The sequence below is a fragment of the Heptranchias perlo genome, chromosome 2 (genome assembly GCF_035084215.1).
Source record: "Heptranchias perlo isolate sHepPer1 chromosome 2, sHepPer1.hap1, whole genome shotgun sequence".
NCBI lineage: Eukaryota > Metazoa > Chordata > Chondrichthyes > Hexanchiformes > Hexanchidae > Heptranchias > Heptranchias perlo.
Window position 1 is genome coordinate 24,324,741 of NC_090326.1, and position 21,691 is coordinate 24,346,431.

General features: G+C 42.2%; 1 protein-coding gene across 2 annotated transcripts in view; it reads left to right on the forward strand.

The window, feature by feature from the left end:
* The window catches only part of stt3b (STT3 oligosaccharyltransferase complex catalytic subunit B), a 132,984-nt gene that overhangs the window by 89,055 nt on the left and 22,238 nt on the right, over positions 1-21,691 (forward strand). For both annotated transcript variants that reach the window (XM_068001202.1, XM_068001210.1), the window contains exons 6-9: positions 14,640-14,738; positions 16,778-16,924; positions 18,623-18,671; positions 20,013-20,167. In XM_068001202.1, coding sequence (XP_067857303.1) covers positions 14,640-14,738; positions 16,778-16,924; positions 18,623-18,671; positions 20,013-20,167 — 450 coding nt within the window. The remainder of the gene's footprint in view (positions 1-14,639; positions 14,739-16,777; positions 16,925-18,622; positions 18,672-20,012; positions 20,168-21,691) is intronic.

Consider the following 21,691-nt stretch of genomic DNA (forward strand, 5'->3'; position numbering starts at 1 on the left):
AGAACTAGGGGGCATAATCTTAGAATAAGGGGCTGCTCTTTCAAAACTGAGATGAGGAGAAACTTCTTCACTCAGAGGGTGGTAGGTCTGTGGAATTTGCTGCCCCAGGAAGCTGTGGAAGCTACATCATTAGATAAATTTAAAACAGAAATAGACAGTTTCCTAGAAGTAAAGGGAATTAGGGGTTATGGGGAGCGGGCAGGAAATTGGACATGAAGCTGAGTTCGGATCGGTCAATGCCCTGTGGGTGGCGGAGAGGGCCCAGGGGCTATGTGGCCGGGTCCTGCTCCGACTTCTTGTGTTCTTTAGATTTGTGGTTGGGATCAGATCAGCCATGATCTTATTGAATGGCGGAGCAGGCTCGAGGGGCCGATTGGCCTACTCCTGCTCCAATTTCTTATGTTCTTATGTTCTCTCTTTCCTCCACAGATGCTGCCTTGCTTCCTGAGCTTTTCCAACATTTTCTGTTTTTCTATTATATTATGCTAATGTTTCATCCTGGTGCCCATCCCCCAGCCAAATTAGTTTAAACCCTCCCCCACAGCACTAGTTAACCTCCCCAGCGAGGACCTGCCCTGTTGGTCCCAGCCCTGTTGAGGTGCAACCCGTCCATCTTGAGCAGATTCCTCCTTCCCCAGAGCTAGTCCCAATGCCCCAAGAATCTGAAGCCCTCCCTCCTGCACCATTTCTCCAGCCACGTTAACTTGACTTATCCTACTATTCCTATACTCACCAAACTTGACTCCTTAAGGTTTCCAAATACGGTAAAATCTGGTGTATTGGATGTATTCTCCTTGCCTTAGCAAACTCGAGCAGTAAGTTGTCTTATGGGAAACATATGCAATATTTTTTTATAACTTCAGTCTTGTGCTGAAATTGTGGGTGGGGGAATGCAAGTGATAGAAATATTAGCCCATTCATTTTATAATGTTGTGGTTAGGCAAAATATTAAAGGCAGAAAATGGAGCTTTATAAAGGCTGAGTTGGAACTCCAGATGTTAAAGTACTTGCATATAGTTTCTCAAGTGACATCTGAATTCATTGGTTAGTATAACCTTGTAATTGTATACACGCAGAATGTGCTATTTCTTTCTCATTTGAGATTTGAAACAAAACCTGATATCACTTCAATTCAAACCAATATAATTTTTATTATTGAGCAGTTGGACACCACCACTAACAAGAAAACAACTTGCCGAATAAAATGCCCATGCCCACACCCCCACTGCTACAAATTCTACCTGTGTAGAATAACACACAGTTGGAGTGGGGGTTGGGGATCACAGTGCCAGTAAGCTGCCCAAGCTTTGCTCTGACACTTTGGCCTTTTACTCCCTTGGTATTGCTGTCTTGTAGCACACTCTAACCTGTATCTTGCAACAGTCACGGCCGTACGTTCTGAATTTATGTTAATAGGTGATGTATCATTTTAAAGCAAGTATCTTTAACTTAAAGTATGTTGTGGAGTATTTTCTTCTTGAAAGATTCCATGCCTGACTTCAAGATAGGGTTAAAAGATACATGTTTTGTTTTTCTGGATAAGTATATTTTCTTCTCTGTCCCCACGAACCTTTGTTGCCTTTCCCATGCCACCATCGACAGTGCTTTTGGCCAATGACTAGGAGGTGTTTAAGAATAACTGCAGGTTTCCGTTACCCAGTTCTCCTGTCCATTTCTTGATGGTTTCTGGTAGGGGCGGAGCTAAGATTAGGAATTCAAAGGCAAATGGCGTTTAACCTGCATACTCCATCTTGTGGTATCGCACATTGGTGCTGTAATGGGTTGCCCCATTATGCTGCAGGTATTTTTTGGATGTTCCAGGTATGAATCCTCAGACTGTTGCTTCTTTTCTGCCTATACATTTACATCCTGCTGGGTCCTGCACTTTTGTTGCTAAGAAAATGCACAGTATGCTTCCCAACTTAGAATCATAGAATGGTTACAGCACAGAAGGAGGCTATTTGGCCCATCGAGCCCATGCCGGCTCTTTATAAGCAATCTAGTTATTCCAATTCCCCCACCCTTTCCCCGTAGCCCTGCACATTTTTTCCCTTCAAGCATTTATCCAATTCCTTTTTGAAAGTCACAATTGAACCTGCTTCCACCACCCTTTCAGGCGGTGCATTCCAGATCATAACTACTCGCTGCGTGTAAAAAAAAAAAAAAAAAAAAAATTTTTAAATTTTCCTCATGTCACTTTTGGTTCTTTTGCCAATCACCTTAAATCTGTGTTGTCTGGTTCTCTATCCTTACGCCAATGGGAACAATTTCTCTATTTACTTTATCTAAACCCTTAATGATTTGGAACACTTCTGTCAAATTTCCTCTTAACCTTCTCTGCTCTAAGGAGAACAACCCCAGCTTCTCCCGTCTTTCCACGTAACTGAAGTCCCTCATCCCTGGAAGCATTCAATTAAATCTTTTCTGCACCCTCTCTAAGGCCTTCGCATCCTTCCTAAAGTGTGGTGCCCAGAATTGGACACAATACTCCAGCTATGGCCGAACTAGTGTTTTATAAAGCTTTAGCATAACTTCCTTGCTTTTGTACTCTATGTGCCTCTATTTATAAAGCCCAGGATCCCGTATGCTTTTTTAACCACTTTCTCAACCTGTCCTGCCACCTTCAAAGATTTGTGCACATATACCCCCAGGTCTCTGTCCCTGCACCCCCTTTAAAATTGTACCATTTACTTTATATTGCCACTCCTCGTTCTTCCTGCCAAAATGTATCACTTTGCACTTCTGTGTTAAATTTCATCTGCCATAGAACCATAGAAAAGATACAGCACAGAAGGGGGCCATTCGGACCTTTGTATCCGCGCCAGCTCGAAGAACAACCAGGTGCCCATTCTAATCCCACCTTCCAGCACCCGGTCTGTAACCCTGCAGCTTACAGCACTCTAGGTGCAGGTCCAGGTACTTTTAAAAAGAGTTGAGGGTCCCTGCTTCTACCACAAATTCGGGCAGCAAATTCAATACACACACCACCTTCTGGATAAAAAAGTTTTTTCTCATGTCCTCTCTAATCCTTCCGCCAATCTATGTCCTCTAGTTCTTGAACTCTCGCTAGGGGAAACAGGTACTTCCTGTCTACTCTATCTGGGCCCCCTCATAATTTTGTACACCTTAATCAAGTCTCCCCTCAGCCTCCTATGCTCCAAGGAAAACAACCCCAGCCTATCCAATCTCTCCTCGTAGCTGCAATTTTCAAGCCCTGGTAACATTCTTGTAAATCTTCTCTGCACTCTCTCCAGAGCAATTACGTTCTTCCTGTAATGTGGTGACCAGAACTGCGCACAATACTCCAGCTGTGGCCTTACCAGCGTTTTATACAGTTCCATCATTACATCCCTACTTTTGTATTCCAAACCTCGGTTAATAACGGAGAGCATTCCGTATGCCTTCTTCACAACCTTGTCTGCCTGTACTGCCATCTTCAGGGACTTGTGCATATGCACTCCAAGGTCTCTCACTTCCTCTACCCCTCTAAATATATTCCCGTTTACTGCATATTCCCTTTTACTGTTTGCCCTCCCTAAGTGCATTACCTCACACTTCTCCGGGTTGAACTCCATTTGCCACTTTTCCGCCCACTCCACCAACCCATTGATATCTTCCTGGAGTCTACAGCTATCTTCTTCACTATCAACTATACGGCCAATTTTTGTGTTGTCTGTAAATTTGCCAATCATGCCCCCTACATTCAAATCATTAATATATACCACAAACAGCAAGGGACCCAACACTGAGCCCTGTGCGAATGGAAATCCATTTCCAGTGGTGTGCCAAAGACATCCATCGACTTTTACCCATTGTTTCCTGTCACTGAGCCAATTTTGGATCCAATTCGCCACATTTCCCTGTATCCCCTGGGCTTTTACCTTTCTGACCAGTCTGCCATGTGGGACCTTGTCAAATGCCTTACTAAAATCCATGTAGACAACATCCACTGCACTACCCTCATCAGTCCTCCTTGTCACTTCCTCAAAGAATTCAATCAGATTTGTAAGGCATGATCTTCCCTGAACAAATCCATGCTGACTATCTCTGATTAAACCATGCCTTTCCAAGTGATAGTTCATCCTATCTCTCAGTATTGATTCTAATAGTTTGCCCACCACCGAGGTAAGACTGACTGGCCTAGAATTGTTCGGCCTTTCCTTCGTACCCTTTTTAAACAATGGTACTACGTTTGCAGTCTTCTAGTCCTCCGGTACCTCCCCTGTATCTAGTGAGGATTGGAAAATGATCCTCAGAGCATCTGCTATTTCCTCCCTGGCTTCCTTCAATAGCCTAGGAAACAATCCATCCGGCTCTAGTGACTTATCAACTTTCAAGGATTCCAGTCCCTCTAGTACTTCTTCTCTCGTTATGTTTACCTTATCCAATATTTCATACCTCCTCTTTAACTACTACGTCCGGAGCATCCCTTTTCTTTGTGAATACGGAGACAAAATATTCATTTAAAACCCTATCCACATCCTCTGCTTCTACACACAAGTTACGCTTATCATCCCTGATAGGTCCCACCTTTTCCTTAGCTATCCTCTTGTTCTTAATGTACTGATAAAACATCTTTGGGTTTTCTTCAATCTTACTAGCTAATTTTTTCATACCCTCTCTTTGCTTTCCTTATTTCCTTTTTTACATCATCCCTGTACTTTCTATACTCCTCTAGGCTTTCTGCAGTATTTAGTTTTCTGTGACAGTCATAAGCTTTCTTTTTCTGCTTTATCTTGCCCCATATACTTCTAGACAACCAGGGGGCTCTAAATTTGGCAGTGCCACCCTTTGTCTTCGAGGGGATGTGTCTGCATTGTACCCGTAGAATTTCACTTTTTAGTGCCTCCCACTGGCTTGCCACTGATTTCTTCTTAAGTAGTTGTGTCCAGTCCACTTCTGCCAAATCACCTCTTAGTTCTGTAAAATTTGCCTTCCCCCAATTTACAACGTTTACACCTGATTTAACTCTGTCCTTTTCCATAATAATGCTAAAACTAACTGAATTGTGGTCACTATCCCCAATATGGTCACCCACTGTCACTTCACCCACTTGCCCATCTTCATTTCCCAGGACTAAATCCAGAATTGCATCCCCTCTTGTTGGGCTTGTCACATACTGACTAAAAAAGTTCTTCTGGATACCGATCAAGAATTTTGCACCCTCTGTGCCTCTCTCACTGTTTGAATCCCAGTTGATGTTCGGATAATTGAAGTCCCCTACTATTATTGCTCTCTTATTTTTGCATTCAGAAACTTGCCTCCATATTTGTTCTTCTGTCTCCCTTTTGCTATTCAGGGGTCCATAGTACACTCCTAGTAGTGTGACTGCCCCTCTTTTATTTCTTAGCTCAACCCATATGGCCTCGATTGATCCATTTAGCATATCATCCATTCTCATAACTGAAATTGATTCTTTAACCAATAATACTACACCCACCCGCCTCCCCCCCCCCCCCCCCCCCCCGCCTTTTATCACCCACTCCGTGTTTTTTTGTTATTATTCGTTCATGGAATGTGGGCGTCGCTGGAAAGGCCAGCATTTATTGCCCATCCCTAATTGCCCTTGAGAAGGTGGTGGTGAGCCGCCGCCTTGAACCGCTGCAGCCTGTGTGGTGAAGGTTCTCCCACAGTGCCCATTCCACCAGCCTGTCTATGTTCTCTTGAAGTATGTTACTATCCTTCTCACTGTTTACTACACTTCCAAATTTTGAAATTGTGCCCTGTAGACCCAAGTCCAAGTCATTAATATATATTAAAAAAAAGCTGTAGTCCTAGTACTGAGGAATACCACTATATACTTTACTCCAGTCCGAAAAACAACCTTTCACCACTACTGTTTCCTGTCACTAAGCCACTTTTGCATCCATGCTGCCACTGCCCGTTTTAATCCATGGGCTTCAATTTTGCTGACAACCCTATTGTGTGGCACTTTATCACATGCCTTTTGAAAGTCCACATACACAACATCAACTGCATTGCCCTCAACCCTGTTACTTCATCAAAAAACTCGATCAAGTTAGTTGAACACGATTTGCCTTTAACAAATCTGTGCTAGCTTTCCTTTATTAATCTACACTTGTCCAAGTGACTCTTAATTTTGTCTTGGAATATCATTTCTAAAAGCTTCCCCACCACCGAGGTTAAACCGACTGGCCTGTAGTTGCTGGGTTTATCCTTGCACCCATTTTTTGAACAAGGGGTGTAACATTTGCAATTCTCCAGTCCTCTGGCACCATCACCATATCTGAGGAGGATTGGAAGATTATGGCCAGCACCTCTAATTTCCACCCCTACTTCCTCAGCAACCTAGGATGCATCCCATCCAGACTGAGTGACTTACTTCCAACACTAAGTACAGCCAGCCTTTTTAGTACCCCTTAATCAATTTTTAGCTCATCCAGTATCTCAATTACCTCCTTTTACTGTGACTTGGCAGCATCTTCCTTGGTAAAGACAGATGCAAAGTACTCATTTAGTACCTCGGCCATGCCCTCTGCCTCCATGTGTAGATCTCCTTTTTGGTCCCTAATCGACCCCACCCCTCCTCTTACTACCCATTTACTATTGTAAACAATTTTACAACACCAAGTTATAGTCCAGCAATTTTATTTTAAATTCACAAGCTTTCGGAGGCTACCTCCTTCCTCAGGTGAACGATGTGGAAATGAAGTCCTCGAAATGAAGTCGCATTTATAATTCACAGAACAATGCTGGTGATAACAGACAGTTTTTTCAACTGCCCGTTGCCAAGGCAATCAGTGTGCAGACAGACAGGTGTTACCTGCCAGGTCTCAGAATATACAAATCACCAAAAAAAAACAACAAACAAAAAAAAAAAGAGATAGAGAGGTAGAAACATAGAAAAGACAGCAACTGACCCGTTATATTAAAAACAGATAACATTTGTTCGCTGGTGGGGTAACGTGTAGCGTGACATGAACCCAAGATCCCGGTTGAGGCCGTCCTCATGGGTGCGGAACTTGGCTATCAATTTCTGCTCGACGATTTTGCGTTGTCGTGTGTCTCGAAGGCCGCCTTGGAGTACGCTTACCCGAAGGTCGGTGGCTGAATGTCCTTGACTGCTGAAGTGTTCCCCGACTGGGAGGGAACCCTCCTGTTTGGCGATTGTTGCGCGGTGTCCGTTCATCCGTTGTCGCAGTGTCTGCATGGTCTCGCCAATGTACCATGCTCTGGGGCATCCTTTCCTGCAACGTATGAGGTAGACAACGTTGGCCGAGTCACAGGAGTATGAACCATGCACCTGGTGGGTGGTGTCCTCTCGTGTGATGGTGGTATCTGTGTCGATGATCTGGCATGTCTTGCAGAGGTTACCGCGGCAGGGTTGTGTGGTGTCGTGGACGCTGTTCTCTTGAAAGCTGGGTAATTTGCTGCAAACGATGGTCTGTTTGAGGTTGGGTGGCTGTTTAAAGGCGAGTAGTGGAGGTGTGGGGATGGCCATAGCGAGGTGTTCGTCGTCATTGATGACATGTTGAAGGCTGCGGAGAACATGGCGTAGTTTCTCCGCTCCGGGGAAGTACTGGACGACAAAGGGTACTCTGTTGGTTGCGTCCCGTGTTAGTCTCCTGAGGAGGTCTATGCGATTTTTTGCTGTGGCCCGTCTTTGCTGTACCCATTTACTATTCATATGCCTATAGAAGACTTTTGGATTCCCTTTTATGTTAACTGCCAGTCTATTCTCATACTCTCTCTTTGCCCCTCTTATTTCCTCTTTCATTTCTCTGTACTTTCTATATTCAGCCTGGTTCTCAGTTGTATTATCAACCTGACAATCTTCTGCCAGTCCCGTCGTTGTTGCTGCAAGGTAGATGATAGCAGCCTCACTGATGTCAGCACCATCTAGTATTTATTTTTTCTCACCTGGAGGTACTGCTGACTCCACCAGGCCCCCCTCCTCGGGGTAGCAGAAGTGAGGAAATGAGCAGAGCAGAGTGGAGGGAATCGAATATCTATCCTGCTGCACCAAGGAACTGTGTCATGTTTTCATTGCACATTGCTAGTGTTACCATTCTACGTCCCAAGAATTGTGTGGAACAAAGTGACTATCAGACCATCGATGCTGTTTGAAATCACTTTCATGTCTTAAAAAGTTTTTGAAGTTTTAAAACTTTATCTAATAAGTTTGTCAAATTTCCAAACTGCTAACTGTTACTCCTGTTACTGTACAGCTTACATCGATACTGTTTGAAATCACTTCATAAAATCAAAATCAATGCAGCTTTGAGGAAAAGGGCCTGTGAAATCAGCTGGAGTAAGAGCAAAGCATAGGGATCAGACTTCTTTTACTGAATGCTTGGTTATAGAACCATGTGGCACAATTGTTGTGCTGTGCTATACTTCAAGTAAGGGAATTCTTTTCTTCATTAGCTGGAGGAAGTGGATAATTAACTCATGTAACACAAAACACTTCTTACACGAGTTCCCTGAAAGAGACCACAGTTGCCCTCATAAGAGCCTGTTTAACCCAGTAACAGAAAATTTAACTTGATGAATGGTACTGGTGTTGATTTATATCTCTGGGAATTACATGAAACAAGAATCCAAAATCTGGAACTCTGCCAGTATAATCTTTCAAAATGTTTTTTCTATAAAAACATGCCAGATTCTCCAGAGCTTTAATTCAACACGATTTGAGTTTGAGGATGTGTGGGACATATTTAATTGTCCAAAAATTCTCTGTGCTTGAAGTAAAAAGGCTCAATTTCAAAGTGACATTCCTTGAGGGATTGGCCAAAAGGTTATATTTCACATAAGTGACTTGCAGTACCATCAACATATTTCATACCATGTTACTGAAACAAGTAGTATGATCTGACACAAGCTGGCCTTATGTTCCTGGTGTTCTACTGTTCCCTATTTCTCTGTGTACTGATATACTTAGCAGAAAAGACTAAACAGGCTGGGGCTCTTTTCTCTAGGAAAAACAAGGCTGAGGGGTGACCTAATGGCGGTCTTTAAAATTATGAAGGGGTTTGATAAGGTAGACACAGAGAAGATGTTTCCATTTATGCTGGAGACCAAAACTATGGGTTATCAATATAAGATAGTCACCAATAAATCCAATAGGGAATTCAGGAGAAACTACTTTACCCAGAGAGTGGTTAGAATGTGGAACTCACCATAAGGAGTGGTTGAAGTGAATAGCGCAGATGCATTTAAGGAGAAGCTAGATAAGCACATAAGGGAGAGAGGAATAGAAGGATATGCTGATAGGGTTAGATGAAGAGGAGTGGGTTTATGCTCATGTGGAGCATAAATGCTGGCATGGACCAGTTGGGACAAATGGCTTGTTTCTGTGCTGTAGGCTCCATATAATTCTATGTAAGTTTTACTTAATTGGAGGCTGTCCCTTCCAGTCCCCTTTTATGTGTGATCTCAGTACGCATGATTCAACAACCAAGAGGATGAGCAACTAAACTGCCTCTAGCCTCATGCACTGCTACTAGTATGTGGGAGAACAGCTTGTCCTGAGATACCCACAGTACATACAGCACAACTTTGTTCTTGTGATTTTGCTCATGCTGAGCTCTAAGAGCTGGACTACATAGCTTTTGCTGTCGTTACTTTATGTAGAAGTTGTAGGAAACCCAAGTAATAGAATTGAACAATAGTAATAATTATTCATATAAATCCACAAAATGTGGGTGACATTAAATATAGTCAAATGCCATTAAGCACTTGCAACCATAAATAACATTTGTACTACACATACCTTGTCTACACAAACTTCACGATTTAACAATTCACTTTTGCTACAACAATGGAGAATACTTGATGGTAAGCTGTTGAATATGGAGCTTGTTCTATAAGTGAGTTATTTCAGTTTCATTCTTGAGTGGGAGACACATTCTGTATCCACTGCCTTACAATCAAATATTCTGCTTATCCATGTGTTCCAGTTCAGGCTTCTTCCCAACTTTCTCATGTTCCCAACTGGATGGTTTCAATTAACAGACCAAGTCTCATGAACCAAAATGACATCTTTGTTCTTTGCCAAGTACTGGTGGATCTCAGGTTTAACAATTAACCCTGAGTCATAGTAAATTGCTTCCTGGAGAATTTGAGGGTTGCCCACATTTTCCTGCGCCCTCAAGGCAGGACAATAATGTTGCTAGACCACTATGTATATCTAAACTACTTGATTAGATTTATTTACAGATAAAATAATATATTAAAAAGACATAAGATATACAATAACTTACACAATAGAACTGGAAGCAGTCTTGAAGGACTAGTCTCTTTTCAGTAAGTTCTACAGACTCTGGTAAATGGCATGAGATGATTCTTCACGGAGCCCCTATTGGTCCATAGCATGTGTGAGTGGCAAAGTGAATCGAGAACTAGTGCACAACTGTTGAGCATAATCAGTTTTGATTAAATTAGTCATAAAAGCAACAATGGTAATTTAGAGTGTGAAATTGAAAAAACAAACTTGCATTTATATATCGCCTTTCACGTCTTCTGGATGTGCCAAAGTGTTTTACAGCCAGTGTAGTACTTCTGAAGTGTAGTCACTGTTGTAGACAGACGAAGCAGCCAATTTACACACAGTAAGGTCCCACGAACAGATATGAGATAAATGACCAGATAATATCCTGGTGGTGATGGTTGAGGAATAAATATTGGCCAGGACACCAGGGGAATTCCCCTGCTCCTCTTCAAATGGTGCCATGGGATCTTTTATATCCACTGAGAAGGCAGATGGGGCTTTGGTTTAATGTCTCCTCTGGAATACTTCAATCCCAAATTGCACTCAACGGTTGTTTTTCTAACATTTTAGCAATCTAGAAAACAAAGCTTTCTGCCTCTAGCAGATTATCCCGATCTGTCAATCTGTACACATTAATGAATTTTAAACTATACGTTCACCTGCCAACTGAATCTGCGTTCCATTTTTTAAAAACTTAATAAAGGTAGTGAGCTCTATTTTGACCCTAGCTATTTAAAAGGAATAGAACAAAATAAAAACAGAAATTGCCTACTTTTCAACAGTATGGTAGGGAGGCTATCAGAAGAAAATCAACAGTTTATCTTAGCATTTGTTATAGGTCTGTGGCCTATATGTGACTCCAGACCCAGAACAATGTGGTTGATTCTTAACTGCCCTCTGAAATGGCCTAGCAAGCCACTCAGTTGTAAAATCTCGCTTAAAAAAAAGTCATAAGAATAAAACAGGACGGACCACTAGGCACCGGACACGACAAAGGCAAACCAAGCCCAGTCGACCCTGCTAAGTCCTCCTCACTAACATCTGGGAACTTGTGCCAAAATTGGGAGAGCTGTCTCTCAGACAAGTCAAGCAACAGCCTGACATAGCCATTCTCACAGAATCATACCTTTCAGCCAACATCCCAGACTCTTCCATCACTATCCCTTGGTATGTCCTGACTCCGGACCCCATGAAACTCATGGCATCAGGTCAAAAATGGGCAAGGAAACCACCTGCTGATTACCACCTACCGTCCTCCCTCAGCTGATGAATTATTCCTCCTCCATGTTGAACACCACTTGGAGGAAGCACTGAGGTTAGCAAGGGCACAGAATGTACTCTGGGTGGGGGACTTCAATGTCCATTACCAAGAGTGGCTCGGTAGCACCACTACTGACCGAGCTGGCCGAGTCCTGAAGGACCTACCTGCCTGCGGCAGGTGGTGAGCGAACCGACATGAGGGAAAACCTACTTGACCTCGTCCTCACCAATCTACCTGTCACAGATGCATCTGTCCATGACAGTATTGGTAGGAGTGACCACCGCTCAGTCCTCGTGGAGATGAAGTCCCGTCTTCACACTGAGGACACCATCCAACGTGTTGTGTGGCACTATCACCGTGCTAAATGGGATAGACTCAGAACAGATCTAGCAGCTCAAAACTGGGCATTCATGAGGCGCTGTGGGCTATCAGCAGCAATACTTGCTCTCGAGGCAGTACAAAGAAGGTTCACTCGGTTAATCCCGGGGATGAGGGGGCGGACATATGAGGAGAGGTTGAGTAGATTGGGACTCTACTCATTGGAGTTCAGAAGAATGAGAGGCGATCTTATTGAAACATATAAGATTGTGAAGGGTCTTGATCGGGTGGATGCAGTAAGGATGTTCCCAAAGATGGGTGAAACTAGAACTAGGGGGCATAATCTTAGAATAAGGGGCTGCTCTTTCAAAACTGAGATGAGGAGAAACTTCTTCACTCAGAGGGTGGTAGGTCTGTGGAATTTGCTGCCCCAGGAAGCTGTGGAAGCTACATCATTAGATAAATTTAAAACAGAAATAGACAGTTTCCTAGAAGTAAAGGGAATTAGGGGTTATGGGGAGCGGGCAGGAAATTGGACATGAAGCTGAGTTCGGATCGGTCAATGCCCTGTGGGTGGCGGAGAGGGCCCAGGGGCTATGTGGCCGGGTCCTGCTCCGACTTCTTGTGTTCTTTAGATTTGTGGTTGGGATCAGATCAGCCATGATCTTATTGAATGGCGGAGCAGGCTCGAGGGGCCGATTGGCCTACTCCTGCTCCAATTTCTTATGTTCTTATGTTCTTATTCCGGCACAATCTGTAACCTTATGGCCTGGCATATTCCTCACTCTACCATTACCAACAAGCCAGGGGATCAGCCCTGGTTCAATGAGGAGTGTAGAAGAGCATGTCAGGAGCAGCACCAGGAGTACCTAAAAATGAGGTGCCAACCTGGTGAAGCTACAACTCAGGACTACATGCATGCTAAACAGCGGAAGCAACATGCTATAGACAGAGCTAAGCGATTCCACAACCAACGGATCAGATCAAAGCTCTGCAGTCCTGCCACATCCAGTCGTGAATGGTGGTGGACAATTAAACAACCTCCCCATCCTCCATGATGGCGGAGTCCAGCACGTGAGTGCAAAAGACAAGGCCGAAGCGTTTGCAACCATCTTCAGCCAGAAGTGCCGAGTGGATGAACCATCTTGGCCTCCTCCCAATATCCCCACTATCACAGAAGCCAGTCTTCAGCCAATTCGATTCACTTCACGTGATATCAAGAAACGGCTGAGTGCACTGGATACAGCAAAGGCTATGGGCCCCGACAACATCCCGGTTGTAGTGCTGAAGGCTTGTGCTCCAGAACTAGCTGCGCCTTTAGCCAAGCTGTTCCAGTACAGCTACAACACTGGCATCTAACCGACAATGTGGAAAATTGCCCAGGTATGTCCAGTCCACAAAAAGCAGGGCAAATCCAATCCAGCCAATTACTGCCCCATCAGTCTACTCTTAATCGTCAGCAAAGTGATGGAAGGTGTCATCGACAGTGCTATCAAGCGGCACTTACTCACCAATAACCTGCTCACCGATGCTCAGTTTGGGTTCTGCCAGGACCACTCTGCTCCAGACCTCATTACAGCCTTGATCCAAACATGGACAAAAGAGCTGAATTCCAGAGGTGAGGTGAGAGTGACTGCCCTTGACATCAAGGCAGCATTTGACTGAGTGTGGCATCAAGGAGCCCTAGTAAAATTGAAGTCAATGGGCATCGGGGGGAAAACTCTCCAGTGGCTGGAGTCGTACCTAGCACAAAGGAAGATGGTAGCAGTTGTTGGAGGCCAATCATCTCAGCCCCAGGACATTGCTGCAGGAATTCCTCAGGGCAGTGACCCAGGCCCAACCATCTTCAGCTGCTTCATCAATGACCTTCCCTCCATCATAAGGTCAGAAATGGGGATGTTCGCTGATGATTGCAGAGTGTTCAGTTCCATTCGCAACCCCTCAGATAGTGAAGCAGTCCGTGCCCGCATGCAGCAAGACCTGGACAACATCCAGGCTTGGGCTGATAAGTTGCAAGTAACATTCGTGCCAGACAAGTGCCAGGCGATAACTGTCTCGGACAAGAGAGAGTCTAACCTCCTCCCTTGACGTTCGATGGCATTACCATCACCGAATCCCCCACCATCAACATCCTGGGGGGTCACTATTGACCAGAAACTTAACTGGACCAGCCACATAAATACTGTGGCTACAAGAGCAGGTCGACTTGGAAATATATCGCCGTTCCATCATGCCGCTGGGTCAAAATCCTGGAACTCTCTTCCTAACAACACTGTGGGAGAACCTTCACCACGCGGACTGCAGCGGTTCAAGAAGGCAGCTCACCACCACCTTCTCAAAGGCAATTAGGGATGGGCAATAAATGCTGGCCTCGCCAGCGACACCCACGTCCCATGAACGAATTTAAAAAAGGAAAGATACCTCCATGTGAGTGGGGTTTTACCTTTGTCCCAAAGGTTTTTGTCTGCTATCTTGGAAAACCTACAGGTATTTATGTTTAGAGTCCTAACAACTATTATATCTTTGTAGTTGTTTTGAGCCAAGTTTATATTTCTAGCTCCATGACTTCTTGATACTCCAAATTTACTTTAAAAAGTTGTCTGTGAAGCTAAGTTTATGTCTTACGAAATTTATCAAAACTAATTTTCATTTGGTTGTGACGGTGTTTGTGTTCCAGGGATTAAAGGGTGACTTCTTGGGGTTTGAATGTTTTTGATTACATGATCTTGTTCATAGAATATGTCCTATTGGATGACATGTTTGTGTAGAATTGAGCTTGGAGCCATGTGATATTTGTTTATGCTTCCTTTAAAATGTTAATTTTCACAGCTTACAGCACCTTCTACATTGTGGGCTTAATATTATCAATGCAAGTGCCATTCGTGGGGTTTCAACCAATCCGAACCAGCGAGCACATGGCAGCAGCAGGTGAGTGGCATTTTTAATTACAGAGCAATTTTACTCTGAATTCTGCTATCCCGAGCTGGGAGCTGTACCATCCCAATGGATGAATGTCATAAATTTCAGTCAGCCAGGGACCATCTCCCCAGGCTCGCTTGCTCTTTCTTCTCTTCACCATATGCTAATTTTTGACTTGCTTTGGAAAAGCATTTGGCATAATTAAAGAAAGCTGAATACCCAGAAGCTACAGCTCAAAATTCAGATTCATTACTTCGTACAGATGCTCCATCTGTAGGATCAGACTGTTTATCAGCATCGTAAATGTTATGCTTTCAAGATAAACTTGGTAGTGAGAGGAGAGGTCACCTAACACCCATAGTTCTGATATAATGGAGAACTTGCAAGCAGCCAGATATAATTTTGAGACTGTTACTTGGTGGTCTGTATTATCCAGACAATGTTAAACTGTCCAAATACTGTTGTGGCTACGCAGTGCTCCTCCCCGTTTGTACATGATAGGTACAGCAACTCAAAACCTGAGTAGATCTGAATGAACCACTAAATTTTAATCTAGGACCTGCAATTTACAAACCCTTTCCTATCTGATAATTATGTACTTTCAGCTTTGCTCATAAATGTGGTTTAAATTTGCTGCAACAAAATGCTCTTGAATGGACCCATTAAAGGGCTACCACTACCTTTAAACTTCAGCTGAAATTAATTGAGGTTTGCAGTGTACAAGTGACTTGGGTCTGCATGAATTTTACCAGTAGTAGAAATAGTGTGTTCTGGGGGAATCAGTACTTTTGTAGATTCAGCTTTGGGACTTGGGTTTGAATCTAGTCTGGACTGATGAGATGAAAGTCTCTTCTGTCTACTAGCTATAAGGGTCTTAATGTTAAATGAGCGTGGACCGTCTCAATCCTAGTGGATCAGGCAGCATCTGTGGAGAAAGAAACCGTCAACGTTTCAGGATAGAAAAGGCAAATCCGGAAACTGACTTTAAATTAAATTGCAAGAGTAGGGCAAGGGGTTGCAGGCTTAAACTAGCAAAAGACAAATTTAGGACTGAGATCAGGAAATTTTTCATTACATAGAGTGATCAACACATGGGGTATGGTCATGGCGGTGAAAACTGTGGAATCGTTTAAGAACCAATGGTGGCATTTCGGGATCATTCTGGACAGATAGGCTGAATGGCCTTCCTCATCCATAATTATCTTGTTACCTTTAGCCTGCACCCAACCGTGTTGTACCTGTGTCTACGTGGACAATCTGCACCTTGAGTGCTGAATGCCGATACGGGGTGTCCTAAGTGGAAAATGTTTCATTGCCCTACACCATTGCAATTTGATCTCAAATATTCATAATTTTAAAAACAAAACACACCCTGAGCTTTACCGCTAAATCAAAATTTGTCATGTCAATTGGAGGGAGGAGGCTGATCTGGTCTGTAAGCTTAGAAAATATAATGCATTTATGTTTTTCATATTTTTCTTTTCCCCCTTAAAAGTAACTGAGAGCTAATATACGGTCTAGTGTTTGTTTCAGGTCTATATGTTTTAATGGCTGTTTGAGTACTAAAGCTTCCCTATTCAACTCTCCTCGTGCCCATCAGAAATGAGCAGTAAATAGTCAATAGCTATAATATATGGCAATAGAATTTTACTATTGAGAATATTTACCACCATATTTTGAAGTTTATTGACAATTTTATTAAAAGCTGTCAGAAAATTTAACAAGTTTTCTACCAAAGAAATTCAGTTGCCATGTAACTCTTAATTTTCCACTGACATGATGAGGGGTGATTGTCCGGTACCCACTATGAAACCTTGTACCCTGATAACTTTATGAATGTCAAGAATGCTGTGTTGCTGCCTTGACTGGCCAAGCACTTTTTAAAAAAAGTAAAACCTCAAGTTTTTAATGATTACATTTATTTAACAGTCATTGTAAAGTATGTCCAGAATAGGCTAGCTAAACAATCTTCTTGAATTTTGTACATATCTGCACTTGTTAATTGGGGGAATGCAGATCATTTCAACTTCTCTTCCTCTTGTAATCAGGTGTATTCGCTCTGCTGCAGGCTTATGCCTTCTTGCAGTATTTGAGAGACAGGCTGACGAAGCAGGAGTTCCAGACATTGTTCTTCTTGGGGGTGTCTCTTGCTGCTGGAGTGGTGTTTCTGAGTGTCATTTATTTAACTTATACTGGTGAGTCTACACGCACAGTATTATTGTGTCACCTATGCTTTTTTTCCTCCTCAAATTTTGGTTGCCTGACCAGGTGCAAAAGTAAGATGACTCAATTTTCGTAACAAGCAACCAAATTGATTAATTCTCAGGTGCAGCAAGGCATTCCTCAGACATATTCACATCGCCTAATCCAGAGACTGCCTCATCATGACTGTCAAAATAAGATGCTGAACATGTGTGTTCTTTATGTAATGCAACATTTCCCCCTTTTTTTTTCCTCTTGCCCTTTTTTCCTGAATGTGCTGGATCCAGTTCCAAGGTTGTCAAAAGCACTCTGATAACTTCAGCTTTAAAGACATAGTGGTGGAATTGTAAATGGGAGGATGTTGCAGTAACTATAAGGCTTTGAGAGTTTAAGCAAAAGGAGAGAGTGTGGCTTTAAGAATAGCTGGTTAGAGGTTTACTTTTATATCTTGATTATTAAAATTCTGATTTATAATTTGGAAAAAGCGTAGTTACAGTTCAAATAGTAAAATTAGTGATGGGGGCAATGGGGCGAATGTTGCAGTAACTTGCATTAGTATTGGGGTCTGGCTTCAGTACACCAAACAGTAAAAGTTATCCTAATAGGTAATAAATGGAATTATCACAATGAACTTTCACTGGTTAAATATCGTATTCCCACAGGGAGACTGATAGAATAAGGTCACTACAATTTCGGAGAAAATAATGTAGTTACTCAGGTTGTTTAAAAGAATTTTTCAACTTTTAACCTTGGTCTTCGCTGAGCTACCTCCCTTCGCGACTACTGAAGGTAATAGTGAAAATTCATGCCCTTTGGTGCAAATCTCCCTGAGCATGTTACCCTTCCACACAAATGTGGATCGTAGATCTCAAAAAGGGATTTTTAATGGTAATTCTGAAACCTGGATCTCCAAGTTATAAGGAAGAGTTGAACGTCTTCTCAATGTGGAAAAGATTGAGTGAGCATAACCCAAGTCTTTAAAATATTGAGGTGTAGATGTAAACAGGCTATTTGACATAGTGCATACAAGTGGCACAAGCTAAAAATTAATTAGCCTCAAGTAAGCAATTTTCCCTCTTAGAGTCGTGGATATGTGAAATATAAATCTTGATGCTGCATTAACTAATTTTTGAAGAAAAGCTGGGTAAATATCTGGGAATTGGATTAAAGATTCTAGGGTTAAATACAAAATTACATTCTTAAGACATATTGGGAGATGGTTCCTTTCGGGCGGGGCGGGGGGTTTGATGCTTGTATGTGAAGGGTTGAACCAGAGGTATATTCTGCAGTTTCAGCAAATTACTTGTAGATCGGGAAGTAGTTATGCCAAACTTTCCTGGGGTGAAGTAGAGTTAGTGATCAAGTAAATTGTACACGTATGGGAAGGAGCAGGTATTTCTCATTCTATGCTTGTTTATGTTCTTGAGTGAAGATGTATTGCTAGGAAACTCTTGTACTTATTTCATCACTTCCTCTGGTGATGGTAAATGGTTGGAGTTTCAGATTCCTTTGTAGTCTGTTGTATTCCAGAATAAAAAGTCTCTTCTGTAAAGGTGTCTCAATATTTCCTTCTAAAATTTCTAATGAATTCACATCAGCCTGATTACAGTGTTTGAATTTACAGGACTGATATATCAAATGAAGAAACATTATTGCAAATGTTTTCACTTCTTCCTCCTTTTTTGTTCCAGGCTATATTGCCCCATGGAGTGGGAGATTTTATTCACTCTGGGATACAGGGTAAGGATGTCCAAGACCCATCTATGTGTCTGATTTTTTTTTTAGGGGGTGGGGGTGGTGAGATTGTTGTATTAGTTTGCATTAACAAGTTATTCTGTTTTAGTCCAAGATGTGCTGTACCAAAACTGGCTCTGAAACTACTCCAGTTCAGTTGTCAACAATACTAGATACTAAATGGTCTGGTTGTTTTCTGAACTATTATATCAGGTTCTTGGAGAAATTGAGGTTTAATGTTTGTAATCATGATTACTGCACTTACATTGCAGGCAGTGAGGCTGATTTAATTACAGCAGTCTGGTTTTAGTGCCTGAGTAGATACAGTTACACCCACATGCATTTGAAGGATGAATTGCCTTTATTTGCTGTTGCAGTATCCACAGACCGAACTCCTTGTTGCCTGTGTTGGTAACCGTGGTGCTGAGTTTACAGCACTAAAAAAAATTATTTCATTCAGCACCATAAAATATTTTAGCACCACCCAGTAACCTTTATTAAATCTGAGGGTAAACCTCCATCAGTTCGTCTCCCTGGAATACTCATTTAGATGGTTGCTCCAGTAGAGATCCAGCTATGCGGGCTTTGCTGACCTCACATTGAACTAGCCCACAGGTGTGTGTATCTCCTTTGTGGGGGCACTTAGCCAGTGGTTAAAGTATTTGTTATCTGGGGGAAGGGATGCTCATTTTTTTTCTTTTCAGTAGATGGACTAGCAGTATCATCACCCAGAAACAATTTTGACCCAGGTGTCCCCCTTTTTATTTTAATACTGTAGTAGTGAATAGTGAACGGAATGAACCTACACAATCAGGGCTCGAATTCTCAGTCTGGGTAGAAGATTGGAAGCCTAGTCTTGGGGGTTCATCCAGTTCCCTATTCAGCCTTACAGGAACTTAAGAAAATATACAATTTTTATGCTGGGAGACCGACTGTGAGAGATGAACATCTCCAAAGAAAAATGCACAACCTAATAAAAATGCAGTGCAAGAAACCGTATGGGGATAGAGAGAGTTTTAAGAGTAAGAAATCCGTGCTATAATTTTCAACGGGTATTGACAAAGTTCAGTAACTCTGGAGGAGGGAGAGGGGTTTAAGTACGCACATCAGGCATGATACAAGTCTGCAGCTCAGATTACCCCACTCTCCCAGCTGAAGAAGTTGGTGTGGTTTGCAATTGGATCTAAACATGTTCTGGAAACTGCTGTAACAGAATGCAGCATGCTAATACAACCTACTGATCTCTTTGTGACTGTGTGTGTGTTGACTTTGTATGAATCCTGTTCAGTGTATCCATACAGATGAGATGCAATCTGTACAAACTGATCTTCACGATTTGTTCTGCAGATACGCAAAAATCCACATTCCCATCATTGCCTCGGTGTCTGAGCATCAGCCTACAACATGGGTTTCCTTCTTTTTTGACCTTCACATACTGGTCTGCACTTTCCCAGCTGGTCTTTGGTTCTGCATCAAAAACATCAATGATGAAAGAGTGTTTGGTAAGGAAACGTGCCTTTAATCAGATTGGTTTTAAAATGAATGTCAAAATTTACACAGTTTAAAAGAATTCTTTTTTAAAAATGCCACAAGGCGGAACTTGTACTTAAAGCCTAAGTGTCTTGCATGGTTAATGACTTTGTATCAGTGGAGTTTACAACAAATTTAAATTTAAGAATAATTGTTTTGTAAAATAGGCCTGTTCTTCCAAAAATACTTTTTTTGTGAGGGTGCGGAAATTAAGAATTGAACAGAGAAAGCTTTGTCGTATTAGTAAATTAAATTTTACATGCAGTACATGAGAGGCTGTAGAGGCAACCTGCTGTTCTTGTTTCTTCTGTAGTCACTAGTAAGGTTGTGGGAGCAGCCTGGGCAATTTTTGCCGAAAGGGTGCGAGTTCAAACCTCTACCAATTTTCTGAATTCAGCTACCGCTCATTGTGGAAACACTAGGTGATTGCAGGGGAGGGTTGGGAGTGGCAGGAACAATGAACACCTTGTACATCTAGTGGAAGCCAAGCAAGGATCGTGTTGATAGTGCCTTTGGGTGCAGGTTATCCTCTTGACCGTAGGTAATAGGTAGTCAAAGAGCTAGTAATAAAAGCGGGTAACATGAATACCCTCACCAAAAAAAATGTTGAGCACTTATATCACTGATTTTATTTAGTTTTTACTTCCGTACATGAGCCGGTTCACAAAGACCACTGAACAGTGTGAGGTGACATGGCTATTTGTTGCAACCCATTTCATGATATGCTGTTTGAGCAGAAAGCCTAATCATGTCGGACTTATTTTTAAAAATGGAACTGTCCCCGAGATCAATGTGAATCCACATGTGCCAGCTCCAGCTGTGTTGGCATCTGCAGTGTGTATGAAATAAACCTGTGTCATAGCTAAGCAACATTGCCATTTCTGTAAATTTAATCCTTCCTTTTAATGTGCCCAAATATAATTTTCTCCATTAGTGAGGCACAATAAAATGGGGTCTAAGAATTTGGGATAAATCAGTCTCAAGCTCATGCAGATTGAGAATTCGAATTATCATCTGGTGAACAAGGTTGTGCCCCCATATGTGCATAAGCGTGGAAGATTCATTTATGGAAGGAGCTATTTTTCTGCAACCGTTTAAATTGGATTAAAATAGGCCATTAGTTGGAGGAAAAGGTCAACTGGCTGCTCTGGCAATGTTAATATACGCTTTTAAAATTGCGATAGATATCTGAAAAAGTAATATTTTACTGATCAGATTTAGATTGCATGCTGTCAAAGGATGGTCTGATTAGGATTTACTGTTTTCTGGTTAAATAAAGGAGATGTGTTTGTCTGAAATGGGAGGAAAAATATGGAGAAGCAAAGAGCATCTGATTAAATGGATTCCTAGAATCCACCAAAATACCACCTCCATATCTTAATGTAAAAAAATATTGTGTTATCACAGAGCTGTTTGTGCCAGGGAGTTTAACAGATGAGATGTTGACATCAGGGAACATATGCTTTAAATTGCAATATGATTGGATGCAGAATGAT